Genomic DNA, 17,943 nt, shown 5'->3' on the forward strand with positions numbered 1-17,943 from the left:
CCACCTCCCAACCAGGAGGGATGGGAATTCACTCCCTGCACTTCCTCTGACAACAGGAGGTTCATCTCAAACCGACACAAGCCATAGGACTGTCTCGGGGAGAGTCACAGGCAAGCTACTACCCCAAAGAGCAGGAGGCCCTCCTTAATCCTGCGAGGCAGAGCCCCTCGTACTTCCACTGAGCTCATGCGGGGTTTAGGGTTTGTGTGAGACACGGAGATTTCAGCATGCCTTTCCTCTTGGCCCTTTGAGAAAGCTGCTGCCAGTGGAAATTCTAGCTCCTGGTCTGCCTTGCCATGGGCACCCTGCCTGTTACCTTATTTAAAATGTGGCGTGGACTGCGAGGGCTTTAAGAAGCACTCTGGTCTAGCAGCCTCCCACAGCGACCACAGTGACTCATGCTCTAAGAGCCAAGGTCATCGGCAACAATGGGAAACCCATCCAGATACCCCAAACCACCCAGCAATGGCTTCTTACCTCTGTGTTGGACACTTGATACAAATCCTTATAGGCCATGTAAACCATGAAGGAGTTAACCCCTGCAAGAGAGGGAAGGGAGGGAAAACAGGAAGACGACAACATTAGCACGACCGCTCTCCTTCCTTTGCTCCCGTCACTCATGGGGTCCAAGTGCATTACAGGCACTTGTCCAATATAAAGCAGATGCTTCCCATTCTCTGTTCTCTCCTCACGTGCAAAAGCAGCCATGCCTACATGGTGTCACAGCAGAATGGGCTCTGCTGCACCTCTGTCTTGCCCCCCCGCCGCCGCCCCCATTCCCCAGCCCAGAGGGTCAGTAAGCTTTGCCGTTGCTTGAGGTAGGATGCACCACCGAGAATCGGGGGCAGCAATTCATACTAGTTCAGCGAGCCTGGAATACCTCACCTCTTGGTGTCCTCACCTGTAAAATGGAAAATGACAAGAGCCTGCTTCCTAAGGCAGTTGGAAACGTTAAATGAGACAACAGATACCAAAGTCTCAGCACCAGACCTACCACCATATTTGAGCTTCATTAATGGAGCTCCTGGGATGGGTTTATTTCACCACTTAAGGAATGCCTACTGCCCACTAGACCCTGTGCTGGAGCTGGGGGCGGGGGGGCGGGGGGGCGGGGGGAGGGCTGCATCTAGGACGGAGACCATATCCTCAGGGAACTAACGGGGCTAAGGGGCAGAAGTCAAGGTGCACCGTGTGCTCAAATATCTAAGCTGTAAGGGCTATAGGGAAAGAGCTATCTAATTTTTCACCCCCAAACAGACTATTAATGTAGTAATTTATATAAATAGGTAGGGCTGGGGAACAGAGAGTCATTTTGAGGAAAGGAGGATAATTTTGGTCTCCAACCATTAGGGCCATCTCAGCCCACAGTGTTCCAGGCCAAAAGCGGGTTGTAATGTGAGAACTTCCCTACCCAGAGTGGTTCAGCTCGGGGCAGCTTTTCCCAACATTACCCTTCCCATAAGCCTCTCCGTCATCTGCGGAATGACCCGGACCCTTTGGAAGGCAAGTGGGTGTTAAAGCCCTTCCATTTTCTATCCCAGTTGAGATGCGCAGTGTGAAAGGAATCACAAGAAAAGACGGGGTTATAACCTCATATCCTGGATCAGGAATGTCTGGGCAGAGCTCGTCAGGTGAGGAGGGACAGGGAAGGGAAAACTCATCGTCTGGGAGCCCAGTCTCTCCCCTGCCACCCAGAGCTCACTCTTTTCCACTGCACTCTGGCATCTGCATCCAGGCAGCTCACTGAGAATAGTATTATTAAGTTAGTGTTATAACAATGCATGTTATTACGTTAGTATTAGTACCGTGATTGTAATGAAATTAGTATAATGCTATTACTATTACCACAATATTCTGCATCCTGTGGCATTTACCCTGTTGCTCTTCACCGGTCTGCTTCCTCTTGCCCTGGACACTCAGCAGAGACCACACCTTATGCTTCCCTAAATCCCCCAGGCCACGTTATGATGCCGAGCACACTGCGCGTCTGTGTGCGTGTATGGGGGGTAGTGCGTGTATGCGAAATACCTAACGATCAGAAGGGAGAAGGAAGCAGAGAACAGAAGAATCTAAGACGACCAGGGAAACCTAAATCATGTACTCACTGAGAGGACACCCACAGTTCCATGTCCTAAGCTCCTAGCCTGAGTGCGAACACATCTTCGTTCCCACAAATGCCGTAGCCTTTTCTGAGGATGCCACTGTTTGAGAACCGTAATGGTTTGATCTTTGGAGCGCAAGTTACAAAAGTTAAAAATTCCGAATCTCGTATTCCGTAGCTGTATGACCTTCCATAAGATGCTAACCTCTCCTGGCCTCAGTTTCTTCCTCTGTCAAATGGGCAGTGTTGCCTGAGGTGAAGAGCCCAGACTTTGGGCACATTTTCTGCTAACTAGCTCTGTGATCCTGGGCCACTTACTCTGAGCCTCAGGCTCTCCAGCTGAGAACTGAGGATAATCACCCCTATTATGTGGATCCTGTAAGGAGTGAGATGGCATACACCAAGACCAAGTGCCTGGAACGCAGCAGTACCCCTCACCTAGCACTCACACATGAGGTTCTGGGCTCTGAGCCAGGAGAAGGGGGGGGATGGGCACACAGGGGCTCACCTTTGTCCTTGATGAGGTTCTGCACCTCCTGCTTGACACTGTCGTTCCAGTGGGTGATGTCCACGTGCAAGGCATAGTCACAACAGCTCTTCCCATCTGCCCACTCTCGCCACTTCTCATAAGCCTCCGTCAGGCTGGCCTCGGGCTCGGGCACCACGTGGTCAACTGAATGACAGAGGCCCCAGATGGGTAAGTCACTGACACCGCCTCTGTTCCCCTCTGAACAGGCCTGCTCCTGCTCACTTAGCTAAGGCTGCAAAGCCTCTATTTCCTGAGCATGGACTTCACCTTAGAAAGTGTTCCCTGGGCGCCTGGGTGGCTCAGTTGGTTAAGCGACTGCCTTCGGCTCAGGTCATGATCCTGGAGTCCTGGGATCGAGTCCCACATCGGGCTTCCTGCTCAGCAGGGAGTCTGCTTCTCCCTCTGACCCTCTTCCCTCTCGTGCTCTCTATCTCTCATTCTCTCTCTCTCAAATAAATAAATAAAATCTTTAAAAAAAAAAAAAAAGAAAGTGTTCTCTGGCAGTTCCCAGATTACTGATCATTTAACTGTCACTTACCCACGTTGCGCTTGGACAAACTACTACCTTCTCTAAACCCCAGTTTTCTCATCCTTGAAATCGGCGCTCAGTGGGGTAGAGAGTGGAATGTCATAGTCCCTTCCTTCTAATTTTGTTGTATGATTAAATGGCAAAATGCATGAAAAGTATCTCACCTGATGCCTGGCACATAGTAAGTGCTCAGTAATGTCAATGAGCACCTACTATGTGCCATTATTACCAGTATTATGGGAAGTCACCGCTAGCGAAGCAAGTCAGACTCCCTTTTAAGGTGGAAAGAGGGTAATTAAAGTGAGGTCAGGTAACAGGACAGTGACATCCTTGTGCTTACTGCCATAACAAAGAGCCAGTGTCACAAACCTGATGCTCAGCCCACAGATCTTATTTCCATGTAAACTTTTTGTCAAGAATATTTTTACTTGGGGTGCCTGGGTGGCTCAGTCGGTTAAGCGTCTGACTCTTGCTTTCGGCTCAGGTCATGATCTTGGGGTCCTGAGATGGAGCCCTGCAGTGGGCTCAGCTCGGAGTCTGGTTGTCCCTCTCCTGCTGCTCCTCCCCCTGCTTTCTCCCTCTCTCTCTCTAGAATAAATAAATAAAATCTTTAAAAAAAAATGAAAGAATATGTTTTCTTTTGAGGCCCAATCTACTCCTGCAGTACCTGCAACCGTGGGCAGCACTGTTCAATATGATGACATTCACATTTGGGGAGGATAAGACAGCTGAGGGGAAGTGCAAATTGGTACAACGTTCCTATGAACAATTCTGAAGTACACATTAAAAAATCTTGGTATTTTTCATACCTTAACTCGATGATTATTCCTGTGCCTAAGAATTATTCCCAAGGAAATAAACACGCTGTTTGCAAAATGTGGGTGCTGAAGATGTTGCCACTGCAAACATTATTTATATATTTATTTAAGTGAAAAACTGGAAACCATCAAAATCTTTTAACAATAGAAAGTTTGGCTAAATAATAAATATACCTTCATAAGATGGATTAGTAGGCACCCATTTTAAATGCTGTAGTGGAACGAAAATAAATGAATGGAGGGGCGCCTGGGTGGCTCAGTTGTTAAGCATCTGCCTTCGACTCAGGTCACGATCCCAGGGTCCTGGGATCGAGCCCCACTTCGGGCTCCCTGCTCAGCGGGAAGCCTGCTTCTCCCTCTCCCACTCCCCCTGCTTGTGTTCCTTCTCTTGCTGTATCTCTCTCTGTCAAATAAATAAATAAAATCTTTAAAAAAAAAAAAGGAAAGAAATGAAAGGAAAGACATCCATGCCTAGATTATTTAGTGAAATGATACACTAAAACACCACTAAGACACAGTACGTCTATCGCGATCCTGTTTCTGCTTCACAGGAAGGAAACTACAGCCAAACTGTAACAGGGATGTGGGCTTTCTGGGCTTCCTTCTCTTGCTGCATATCCAGGGTCTTAAACTATCTATGAAGGACATGTACAGCTTTGGGTTTCTTGGTATGGTTTTCACGTCACCTGCAACTCTGCCTTCCCTCTAGCTCCTTCCCTAACCTGAAAGACCAAGCACAACACACACTCCCCGGACACTGAACAGGTCCAACTCTCTGCCCGGAAGGCAGAGAGCCAAACCGAGATCACTCACTTCCTCGGCCTCCTACCGCAGGCAGCCCACGTGTGCTTATCAGAAAGCAGACGCAAGGAGCCGCATCACTGACGTCTGGACCTACATCAGGGCTTCTGTGGGCAGGCAGCTGCTGAGAAATCAGCTGGCTTCCTCCCTTTGGCTGGGGAAAAGCTTTGGTCTCCCTCCATTGCACCTTTTACGGCCTTGATGCAATTTTCCTGGACACCCAACTTGCTGGAGCTCAACCTTGCTAGTGCTCCCGTCAAAAGGAGGCAAAAGACAAGGAGCAACTCCACAGCTCAGGCTGTTCTGTGTTCGTGGACGGGTGTATACAGTGGCAAAATAAACAGTGCTCTTGCTGACCAAGCTTAGTGCCGGGACTGGGATTGGACCCAATTCCTTGGGATTCCTTTGGGACAGGAAGGACTGCCCTGGAATGCTATCTGTTCCGTAATCCAATGGCATGCAACTCCCTAGGTTTCTCTGGAATTGCAATAGTTCCCAGAAAAAAAAAAAAAAGAGAAAGAAAGAAAGAAAACAGAAACAAAAAACAAAGGAAACCAGCCCCACCGCTTGCCTCATCTTCAGAAAGGAATTGGTCAAGAGACAGAGGTACCAGTCAATGGTACCAGACCAGGTACCAGTCAATGCCACTGAAGCCCACGAGTTTCAAGCAGGGCAGGTCCCCATTACCTTCCCCGCTCGGGGATGCTGAACCCCATTCACACTGCTCTGCCTGTGCTCTCTGCCCCATCCTGCCTCAGGCCCGAGCTGGAAGTGCTGAATGGCCCATCTCCACACTTATCCCGGTGTCCGGCCCACAGATGATTGCTGAATCCCCACCCACTGCACACACAGCCCCTGCTCTCAGGGACAAGAGAGGACAGCTGTTTTCCTGGCTGAGAGCCTCATGAATCTCGTCTAGGCAATGTCAGGGAGCTGTCAGGGTCCCCACTACCACCTGCTGTCCTCAGGTCCCATCAGGAGGAAGAGCTGTACACTGAACTGAGAGGCAGGTACAAGATATCGCCATAGAGCACAGGGGTTAAGCTGTCACTGAAACCAGTCACTTGTTGGGACCAGGAGCGTGCAGGGTCGGGCGACTCACTGATCATGGTGGTGCCCCCAGCTAAGGCAGCCTTCGTCCCTTGGAAGAAGTCATCCACTGTGGTCATTCCCTTGTATGGCATCTGGAAGTGAGTGTGGACATCGATGCCTCCAGGGATCACCATCTTCCCATTGGCCTCGATGGTCTTCACTCCTCCAGGGACAATCAGATTGTCTCCGATTTGCCTGGTGAGACAGGGAAGCAACTGGTTATTTAAAAGAGCCACTCTGAAGACAAACATAGTATTGTAAAGATTTTAGGCATGCTTAGAGTGGTCTTTGCAAGTGAGTCGCAAGCTTAACAATCTAGAAGCAAATGAAGACCGGCGTGCACCCAGAAAACAACTTTTATAGACGCAAAAGCAGCTGATCTGCTGCTTGGTGGAACGTGGGTCCTGGCTCAGTGCTGCAACCCCAGGGGTTGGACAGTGTCTACAATATAGGGTGTGTAAGAAATATTTTTTTAAAAATAGGTGGTTTTGGTATCCCTTTCATTTTGTTCTTTATCTGAGTGAAGGGTGGAAAGTAACATCTGGAAAAGAATTAAGAGAATGTAAAATAATGAACCATTAGGAGAGACTGAAGGAAGTAATGAATCATCTAGAGAATACATATGTGAACTTAGCTATCCTCTTCAGTGAGTCCATCTGTCTTCCCAACAAGAGGAATCAGCTGGGGTAATTTTGTACGTCCGTCTTCACTCCCAATTCCACCCTTCCCTGATAACTTATCTGTCAATCACAGCCAAAAGCAGATTCAAAGGAGGAAGCCGAAGACGCAGACGCCCGGCTGTGGATGTCTCAAATGCTACCTTACAGACTGGCCGATGTTGCTTGGTTTAGACGGCCAGTTAATTCTGGAGAGACTTAAGATTCACAAGCCTCGACATTACTGTTAAACACGTCCTACTTGGGGAGAGCGGTACCCCACTACCAGTGGTACAAACACCTTCCCCATTTGTTCACAGCCAGCCCAGACAGACTCCCTCTCAGGACGGTGAGAAGTCCACCACTGGCCTTCCGAAATCTAAGTTCTGCCACTCAAATAAAGTATTCCTGACATCTCTAAGAGTTCAACTCCACCACATCCCCAGTGGGCCATTCCAGAGCCACCACAATTCAAAACACACTGTGGAAGAAATGCAGCCTCTGATTATACTTCCATTAGAGTCCAGATACTGGCCACTATGTTCCCGTTCTCCTCCCTCCCTGATCTTCCTCTGAGGCAAACTGAGAACCCAGGGCATGAAGAGTTAGTTACCCAGCCCCTGTGTGTGTTTGCTTGCGTGTTTCCGCCGGTTTTGAAAACTAGTGGAACACCATGTCTGAAACAGAAATGCCTTCCCGCTTTTTCTCCATGGAGCCACTCAAGGTCACATGAATCCTTAAAGCCTCGGCTTCCATCTCCCCTCCTTGGTCAAATCCCTACTGACAGCCAGGTCTAATAATTAAGAGTAGAGATCTGCCCTGGATGCAGACTATGTGGGTTCACAATCCTGGCTCTGCTAGTTACTAGCTTTACGACCTTGGCCAAGTTGCTTAACCTCACTGTGTCTTAATTCCTTCCTCTGTAAAATGTAATAAAAACACTTCCTCCATAGATCTGTCATGTAGATTAAGTGTTAGTACGTGTTAAGCCCACAGAACCCTGCTAGGCACAGGAAAATTCAGTAAGCATCAGCTATGATAATTAACAACCATGCTAATCCCACATAGCACCCTCCTTTCCCCTGAATCTCATCTACTCTACTACTTTAACCCTTGTTACAGATAATATCTGGTAATGTTAAGCCCTTTGCATAAATACAGGTATCTCAGTCCCCTTAAAAGACTGTAAGGTCCTGGGGGAAGATGTGGGTCCCAATGACAGCCACCATATCATGTGACATAGCATGGGTCCCGTGCCTTAGACAACCACCTTCCAAACAGCAGACACTCCATAAACCTTCATAGGTAGACAAACAGCCATGTAACAACTGGAGGGAATTATTTCTGCTTTTATGCTCTGTGATTTCAGAATGTTTCTGATGGTACAGAAAATGTCAGAATTGGATGAAGATCCTGTTAATCCACTCTCCTCTCCACCACCATCACACACATCTGACGGTTACATCCCTTCTATGACATCCCTGGCAAGCAGCCTTCTCCTCTATTCTAATAGAGATGGCATCTCTGGAAGTAGATGCCTGACTCACTGTGTGAAGATGGATTCTGAGCCTGTATTTAAGGCTCAACTGTGAGAAGTGCCGTGATCAATTAGTGATGCCCGTCATGAGCTCTGAAATGAGGAAGGACTGTTAGGTACTACTTTTTTTTTTTTCCATCCCTGAAAATCTCTAAATGAGGGAACTTGCTATCTCCAAAGAGAGCTGACGATATACAATAATTTTTTAGTAAGAGAAAAATACAAGATCATTTGGGGCTTATCTTTTGAAGAAATTCTTGTTTCACATTGGTTAGCTTGCCTACTGTTTCCATTTTTCCTATTTCTAATATGAAAAAGTGTTTATGGGGGCACCTGGGTGGCTCAATTGTGAAGCGTCTGCCTTCGGCTCAGGTCATGATCCCAGGGTCCTGGGATGGAGCCCCACATCAGGCTCCCTGCTCGGCGGGAAGCCTGCTTCTCCCTCTCCCACTCCCCCTGCTTGTGTTCCCTCTCTCGCTCTCTCTTTCTGTCAAATAAATAAACAAATAAATAAATTTAAAAAAAGAAAAGAGAAGTGTTTATGTAGGTAAGGCAACTAAACAAGAATATCTTCATTCATGCATGTTTATTTATTCATTCACTCATTCATTCATTCAGTGTACTTGATTAATATGTTGATCGTTAGCAAGTTACTTCCTCCCTGTGTTCCTCTTTCTCTTCAACTGAGAAAAAGGTAGTAATAGTACTTGCTTCCTGGGATTGCTCGCAGATTAAAGGAAATGAGGCATGTAAAACATTTAACAGTGCCCGGCACATGCTACATTGTCACTAAAAGGTAGCTCTTGTAAAAGTCTCTCCGTGCTAAGTACTGGGTTAAGTGCTCAGATATGGAGATGAACAGAACAGGGTGCTTGCCTTCAGGGTACCCAACAGTGTCAGAACCGCCGTGACTGAGAAAAGCACAAGGGGTTTTGAAGGCTCATAGAAGGGAAACCAGCCTAGATTCGGGGGCTGACAAGGAATAGCCACCTACAGAAAGTTCTATCTAAGCCAAGTCTTCAAAGATAACGAAGAGATCCACTATGGCCAGAATCTCACATGAGCCAATGAGTTTAGATAATGTAAACACAAACTGAACAAGGCCAGGGATGGCTCATAAGATGGATTGGATACACCGATCTTACACAATATCTTTTCAACGTGGGGGCATATCTGGCTCTCTGTGACGAAAGGCTATGTGTAGACCAAATCCTCTTTTATGGGTTACTACGTAGGGAACCTGCACAAAAAGGGAACGCGGCTGCACTGCTTACGGGCACCCAATGACAAATCATTTTGTAAGGTAAGTGTACATCCCTGAAGTATCTATTTGAAAATCTTGTCTGAGATGCATGTCCCATCTGTGCTCAGCCCACCTAGGTTCTACCTAAGCCAAGGCTCAATTCAAATGCCCTCTCCAGCCCCACACTACCTTCTGAAGGGATTTCTCCTTTCTGTGCATTTATCTTCACTTGAACTCCTTTGACATCATCTGCACAAGGCCTTATATTTTTAGGGTGCTGTCCTTTTGTGCACATTTTTTCAATAAACTCAAGGACAGCAGTCACATCTTCCACTTCTCTAAGATGCACAGAGTGCCCATCAATATAGTTTGCACAAAGGAGCCCGCAGCATCATTTGGTTGATTGAATTCAGATTTCTCACTTCATTCACAAGACTCATATAAATTAAGGCTAGCTCCCATTTTAAGGGATTATGTGCATCCAGAACGAAGAGTTAAAATAAAGATTCACTTTGGGGCACCTGGGTGGCTCAGTCAGTCGAGCATGCAACTCTTGGTTTCAGCTCAGGTCATGATCTCAGGGTCCTGAGATTGAGCCTCACATCAGGCTTCATGCTCAGCAGGGAGTCCGTTTGAGGATTCTCTCCCTCTTCCTCAGCCCCTCCCCCTGTGCACTCTCTCTTTCTGTCTCTCAAATAAATCTTTAAAAAAAATAAAGACTCATTTTTAAGGAGAAGAAGAAATGAAACACAGAGAATCAAAGGTCTAGGAAGCAAAAAAGAAGCAAGCTTCTTTCTGAGCCTCTAATGAAGAGAGGAAGTACAAAAAGATAAAAATAAGGTTCTAGGGGCGCCTGGGTGGCTCACTCATTAAGCGTCTGCCTTCGGCTCAGGTCATGATCGCAGGGTCCTGGGATCGAGCCCCACATCGGGCTCCCCGCTCAGCGGGAAGCCTGCTTCTCCCTCTCCTACTCCCCCTGCTTGTGCTCCCTCTCTCGCTGTGTCTCTGTCAAATAAATAAATAAAATCTTAAAAAAAAAAAAATAAGGTTCTACATACTTACTTTATTAAGCCATCTTCCATGTAAATATCAGCATAAAAGGACTGATCATCGTTGACAATTCTACCACCCTTGATAAGAAGACGGTCACTCTAGAAAAGAATACAAACATAAGTCATTCTCACAGCTAGGAATTCAGAGAAGAGTGGTCTGCCAAGGTTTTCCCAGCTCACTGTTCTAGAGGTCTAGGAGGAACACATTTACTTAATACATCTGTGTGCTCAATGCACTAGTGTTTGAACTGGGTATACTGGGGATCCAGTTTTTCACGTTTGCCCTGAATTCAAATTATTCTACAGTTTCACATCTTGCTTCTACAACCTACCATAGCCACTCAGAAACATCACTACTTGAGAGAAGACACTCTTTGTATTATCTTTCCTGGCTCAGGAAGCAGTAAATATTTAAAGGGGTATATAATATATACTTCAGTGCCTAGCACCCCGTTGGTGCTCAACAGTGATTCTCAAAAATGGAACTTGGGATCATACAATGAAACAGCCTCTGAAAGTCTTTATAATGATGTGAGGATCACGTTATGTTTAAAATTCAGGATATTTACACATGTATGAACATGTGCACACAAGGTTGTAGAATGTGTGGGAAAAGCAGTGAATGGAAAAAAGACAAAACAGCTATAGTATTCTACAGTATTTAACCCAGGGTGGAGAAATCATGCAGGATTTGTATTTGCTTCATTATACTCACATTTTTCTGAAATGTGTTTGTTGCCTTTATTATGAAAAAAAAATTTTGCCTTTCTTATAATTAAAGTCTTTTAAAAAATTATAGCTTCGATGAACTTTGGATAAGTGATCCAACTGGAAACAATGCACATACACCCCAAGGTTATTAAGAAAATATAGGGGCGCCTGGGTGGCTCAGTCAGTTAAGCATCTCCCTTCAGCTCAGGTCATGATCCTGGGGTCCTGGGATCAATCCCAGCGTCGGGTTTCCCACTAGTGGGGGGTCTGCTTCTCCTTCTCCCTCTGCCATTCCCCCCACTCATGCTCACTCTCTCTCTCATGCTCTCTGTCTCTCTCTCAAATAAATAAATAAAATCTTTAAAAAAAGAAAATATAAACACATAGTTCATATATTTCAAGAGAGGAACCAAGTAGAGTCAGCTTCCAATATCACAGATTTCATTAAAAGAATGAATGGAGTTTGGACTGTAGCATGAAGGGTAGATGCCGCTTTCCTGGTTCCTGGGGGAGAAAGGAAATCTGAGGAGCCTGGCTGAGTGGAACAGCTTGAGAAGAGAATGGTACATTGCATTTTGTTAAGAATTCAAATTACAGACTTCAACTCCATCTGCTCACCCATCCATCCATCCATCCGTCCATCCATCCATCCATCCATTGTTCATCTATCCACTCATCCAGCAAGTAATTATTTAATATGTATGACTAAATACATAGAGATGATCCAGTTGTGAATGAGTCATACCATGCCACTGCTTTCATGAAACCAAAAGGGGATATTTGGCAATCAAGAAAAAAGAAAGTCAACCCAAAACAAATTAAACAATGTAAAACTGTATCAAGTGTCACAAACTATAGGGGAGTGGGCTTGTTCAAACAGAGGCGGAAAGAGGCCTTTGTGGGGAAGATGATGTAGATGGGGCAGGGATGGAGAGGTACAGGCAGAGGGAAAAGCATGAGCAGAAGCCCTGTGGTAGAAATGAGTTTTGTTTCTTTGAAAACCTGAAAAAGATCCATTTTGAGATGCGGAGCTCAGGGATCAAGGAGGAAAGCAGCAGAGATGAAGGTGGCAAGGCAGGCAACTGGCTTTCAAAAAGGACATCCGTTTAATGGGGGAGGAAGCCCACAAACAGGCTGACTTGTGGCTTTGGAAATAAAAGGGTGTGAACAAGGCCAGAAACTGAGAATCGAGGCCAGGCATCCATATGGGATACAACAAAGTGCCACTTAGTTCCTCCCACTTCCCAGGGATTACGAGACTAGGAGATTTCATCACGCCGTACTGTCATGGGAGAGGCTCTGAACGAGATACAGATCAATGAGGCACCCAGGAAAACACCCACATATGCCACAAGGAAGATGGGCGAATGACATCTACGGCAAAGTCCCACCACATGTGATCCACAAGCCCCTCCCGATCTGGCGTTAGTCCGTAGGCCCGTCCTCATTTCCACCATGTACGGCCTCGTGTTTCATACCATGGCAAAGTAAGAAACATGTAGGGGGGCGCCTGGGTGGCTCAGTCATTAAGCGTCTGCCTTCGGCTCAGGTCATGATCCCAGGGTCCTGGGATCGAGCCCTGCATCGGGCTCCCTGCTCAGCGGGAAGCCTGCTTCTCCCTCTCCCACTCCCCCTGCTTGTGTTCCCTCTCTCGCTGTGTCTCTCTCTGTCAAATAAATAAAATCTTTAAAAAAAAAAAAAAGTAAGAAACATGTAGTTATTGTCACGTAGCAGGCTCTGTGGCCACTAAGCCTTTGCAACAAAGTTCCCTCTGCCCTCTCCCGTGTTCATGTGGCTTCTGACGACCACCCTCTCCTTTGTCAAGCCTCCAGTCGAAGGGTTTCTCCTGTAGGATGCATTACCTGACTTGCCAGCAAATTCCACCTGCTCTCCTTGCAGTTTAGTTCAAACAACTCTATTGTTCTAGAATAGCTGGTTTCCTGTTCCACTGTCTCCTGACTAGAGCAAACATTCCTTTGGTCTTGGGACCATATGTCTTTTGATCTTTTTCACCTCCATTCCTGGAGGCCATCCTAGACAGCTGTTAAATATTGGTAAAACAGATGGGTGAAGGGTGGGACACAGGAGGCTGTATCATGTCATTATGATGGAAGGGCCATCTGAGTCACAAAACTATGTGATGTGGCCAGAAAACTGGACTACTGTTTTAACAGTAATTGCAAAATTATATGAGGCAATCCCAGGGCTGTGCTTCCCAAACTAGGGTGCACATTAGGAGACTATGGATTCCCAGGCCCTGCTCTAGGCCACCAAATCTGTACTTCATAAACTCCACAAATGGATCTCATGCAGCCATCAGCCAACCCAGCACCAAGGAAGAGACCAGTACCAGAAACCAGGGTTCTGTGTGTCCCAGGCACAGCTCTCTGTGTCTAGGGAGGCAGCAGAAGCATCTCCAGCAGAAGCTTCATAATAATAGTCCTGGTAACTATACAGTTGCCCTCTAATAGCTCAGTACTCTTCTAATGTTCTTTATCTTCCTAGAAAAGAACTGAAGTAAAACGGCTTCGTGGAAAGGGGCCAGCTACTGCCTGCAGTGAGCCCAGGTATGAAATACGACCACCCTCCTGCCTAGCGAACGTCTAGCCTAGGGAACAACTGCTGTGATCATTACCTCCTTCAACAAGCATCAAATATCAGCAGAGGGGCAAAAACTATCTCAGGCCCATGGTACGTACTAAGAGGTGAGCCAAGTGGAATTGACATCATTGAGATGGCATCATTGGAAACTCTTCAAATGCTAATTAAATACACCTTCTCTGGCTCAACAGTCAGGAATCTAAATAGATAGAGCACAGAGATGAATTACAGGCCTGGTGTAAGTTTCAGAGATAGGAGTAACAAGACTCTTGCTCTATGGGCGGCTATAGTATTCATATTATTTCTTTTCGTCAGGCAGACCAGAGATATCCAAACCTCAATTCATAGAGCTTGAACAAATGCTGTCCCTGGAGGTCCCCAGCCCAGCTTGTCCCCTACCTTTTATTAAAGGGGTTCGTAAAACTACTTCATTAATTTTAACTCCTTCAATGCATGTGGGATCCACTACAAAGGGCAACCTAGGCAAACTCATCAGACACAGGAAAGTCTGAAAGGCAGGCCTTGGGTCTGGCCTTGAAGAACAGCATAACTACTGACCACCTCCAGGTTACGTAAAACCAAATGTTACTGGTTACAAAATATGCTTGCCTGTGAGTTCACAGACCAGCCCTATAGAGGAACACACACTAGGCTTGAAAACCCAAAAGACAAAAACAGATTTGCCATCTATGATTAAAAGTCATCCTCCATGATGTTAGAAAGGACTGGTGAATGGGCCCCTGCAGGGCTCTTCACTTTCCATTCCCAGCCACTGACGGTGTCCAGAAGCCATGAGCTGATGCCCGAAGAGGTGAAATGGTCTAGTCTGGACATCTAGCAAGGTTTCTCCGTGATGATATATACCAAGAATGATGGTATCTCTAGAGCACACTGGGATCATCTGGAACCCCAAATAAAGCTATTTAGAGCCTAAAATAACCAAGGACTCTGACTGCCTTGGGTCCTACTCTGCTGCCAAGGGCTGAGTATGGTGAGGTCTTGGAGGCCAGTGGGGTGCCAGGCATTCCAGCAGGGCAAGCTGGGTCCAGCTGGCTTCTCCCATGGCTGAGAGAATCAGGTGGACCACTTAACGAGGTGTGTGATCTTGAGTTAGGATTTAACCCCTCAGAACTTCAGTTTTTATTAGCTCAGAGTGGATAATAATACCTAGCTCACTTCACAGTGTGGCTGCCAGGAATAAATGGGGGGGGGGGAATGTGCGTGCATGTGTATGTGTGTGTGTGTGTGTGCACAAACACACAGTAAACACTCCTAAATATTAGTTATATTGATTCCATTCAAATTATTTACGGCACTTTAGAATATTTTTAAAAGCCTTAAATTGAGTATATTGGAGAGAGACTGTCCCCATTTTCCAAACGGGGAGATCCGCACAAAGGCGAGCGACTTTCTCCAGGCGACAGAGCTGATTAGTTCCAGTTGGAAGCAAATCCACGTCTCCTACCTCTGGGCACTGGACAGATTTCCACCTGAGGCCAGTGAACCACTGATCCTTAAGCCTTACGACAAAGGGCTCTTTCTGACAGGACTCTCTTTACTGTTTGTTACTAAATCTGACTGTTGCAGGGCTCAAACTGATGACCAGTTCTCTGTGGCGGGTAACTTAAGGAATCCAATAACTCTGAAGCTGCGACTTATAAAAGCAGTGTATTAAACCTGCCCCTTATGGCCTGTTTATAAAGGGACCTAACTTACAATCCAGGGTAGCACCAGCCCTTCAAGTCTGACAACGTCCCATCTTTTTACCCTCACTAATGTATAGTAATGATTAGAAAAGTCAACCATAAAAAATGTGGAGTTTATATCAGAAAAAGGGAGAAAAGAGACAGAAAGAAAAAGAAGGGAGGAGAGAGAGAGCGAGGGAAGGAGGAAGGAAGGGGGAGAAGGAGGAGAAAAGAAACTCTGTAAGGAGGGATGTGCTTAAGAATGGCTGGATTCAGGGCGCCTGGGTGGCTCAGCTGGTTAAGCATCTGACTCTTGATCTCAGCTCAGGTCTTGATCTCGGGGTCATGAGTTCGAGCCCTGCATTGGGCTTCACACTGGGTGTGGAGCTAAAAGAAAGAAGGAAAGAAAGAAAGGAAAGAAAGAAAGCAAGAAAGCAGGAAGGAAGGAAGGAAGGAAGGAAGGAAGGAAGGAAGGAAGGAAGGAAGGAAGGAAGAAAGAAAGAAAGAAAAAGAAGAGAGAGAGAAAGAAAGAAAGAAAAAGAGAGAAAGGCTAGATTCAAACTAGAACAGACAATGGAAGAACAAAATCTTGAACTCAAGCCTACTGGAGACGTGGGTTCCCATTTTAGTTTTCCTTGTCTAGTCTTCAACTTAAAAGAACTTAAATCACCACTTCTGTCTATCTGAGGTAATGAGAATATGCCTCCCAGAGAAACCGGAGCCCTCTGTGGACTTCTTCCCAGGGAATAAAGTCAGCCTGAGAACAGCACTTAAGACACATCTGTTCTATACTCTGCCGACATCCCAGCAGCTCAGAATAAAAACTATAATCCTAGGAACAGAAAAGGAGGATATAAAATGAAGAATGTCTTCCAAAATCAAGTACTTTGTTACCTGCGTTCAAATCACAAAGCACAGAGACTCTGACCCTCAGTGGGGACTCAAGATCCTTTTAAAGTCCAGATGAAGGCGCAGGTGGTTATTTAAAATAAATTCCCATCTGGGTAATTAGATTTAGCGCCCTAAAAACATTCCCACTCTGAAGAATACATTAGGACGGATAGATAACACGGGTGAAATCTTGCTGGTTTTCTTCCCCAAAGCAGCATCATTTAAAGAAGAGAGAGAAAGGGCTTTCTAAGATAGTCCGGTTAACGCAACATAGTATGCAGGAAAAGGTACGGAGTAGGTTCCAAGGGACCAGAGTTCCCATCCTGGCTCTGCTGTTAAGTATGCAACTTCGGGTGAGACACACAGACTTGAGCTTATACTCCAGCATCAAAGGCTACCTACGCCTGGACAAGTGACTTCGCTTCTCCAGGCTTCAGTAACCTCATAGGGGACAATACTACCCTTCTCTGAGGGTGCTGGTGAGGATTATGGGGATACTGTATGGAAAGGGCTGAACTCTGTTCAGCACTGTATAAATGCTGAAGACATGTGAGCTACCATCTTTATATTAGAGCTGGCCAGTGTAAAGCTTCCCGCTCAAAAATACTCAGGAAAAACTGACTAGCACTTTATTAATCCAAATATAACAGACCTTGTCACAAAGAGACTGCCAGAGACACCAGGCCCCACTCCACCCTCAGCTCCTGCCACCAGCAGCCAAGCTCAGCCAAGACTTCTCCTTTTAAACCCACCCCCCAGAGGGCAAGTCCCATGGCCCCTCCAAGTCTTTGTTCCTCTGGAAGAGGAGATAACAATCCACTTGCTCTTACAGCAGGAATGGAGAGTGGGAGGCAAGGTCTTAAGCCTGCCCCCAAACCCACTCTCCCTGTGCCACGTATGGATTTGTTTCCAGGACCCTCAACGGCAAACAGGCCATTGAGACAGACAGAAAGACAAAGATCTGGAGAAGAGAGACATCTTGAAGAGCAAGGCAGTTTCTTGGCTCTGAGTCTCTACCGAAATTGAGTGCAGTTTCCAAACCTAAAAACACTGTTTCTCTCATCATCCAGACATACTTAAGACAAGCTGTGCTAGAGGGAGGTTAACCTGGGACACAGCCTTCAAAACAAAGCCCACTAAGCAGAATTCTAACAATGGGAAGCACCACTTTCGCTTTCTTTATTATACTTAGTTTGGCCCTGCAGGGGCAGAACACATGGCAGAAAAAGTAGGAAAGAGGTGGTAACACAGAGGAAAACAGTAGCCACAAGCAGTATTGACCGGAGCAGGGTAGACATTCAGTCTTCCGAACCAGAACATCAAAGCCAGCTATGTGCATTCTTCCCTCCGCAGAACCATGTTAACCATTTTAAAGATGTGATTATCAGAGGGCCAGACAAGGTATGTAGCCTGCCCTGGGTCAGAATGGAGTGGGGGATGAACTGTGGATGGCATCTTAATCCTAGCCCCCTGATAACAGTCTCTTAATCTTCAGCAGGGTTCCAGACACGCGTCAGCACAAGTCGATAACCAGGGTAGGAACGAGAGGAGAGGGCGGGGTGGAGGGAGGACAGGAGGAGTCACAGAGCCACTCCAATCGCAACCAGGAAGGTCAGACACATGTGCACAATCTTCATGACAGTTGACATAACCTGGTAGAAACTGTACTGCCATTTGCATAGTATTATACTTACATA

The 17,943-nt window shown here is 46.4% G+C and overlaps 1 protein-coding gene across 1 annotated transcript in view; it reads right to left on the bottom strand.

Moving 5' to 3' along the window:
* Positions 1-17,943, bottom strand: part of DPYSL3 (dihydropyrimidinase like 3) — a 57,791-nt gene that overhangs the window by 19,586 nt on the left and 20,262 nt on the right. The window contains exons 2-5 of the mRNA XM_088023632.1: positions 10,369-10,457; positions 5,881-6,065; positions 2,610-2,774; positions 478-539 (exon numbers count right to left, since the gene is read on the bottom strand). Of these exons, the coding sequence (XP_087879758.1) occupies positions 478-539; positions 2,610-2,774; positions 5,881-6,065; positions 10,369-10,388 (432 nt within the window). The 5' untranslated portion in view covers positions 10,389-10,457. The remainder of the gene's footprint in view (positions 1-477; positions 540-2,609; positions 2,775-5,880; positions 6,066-10,368; positions 10,458-17,943) is intronic.

The sequence above is a fragment of the Eumetopias jubatus genome, unplaced genomic scaffold, assembly GCF_037043125.1.
Source record: "Eumetopias jubatus isolate StellerSeaLion01/CBP00866 unplaced genomic scaffold, mEumJub1_p1.0 scaffold_5, whole genome shotgun sequence".
Lineage (NCBI taxonomy): Eukaryota > Metazoa > Chordata > Mammalia > Carnivora > Otariidae > Eumetopias > Eumetopias jubatus.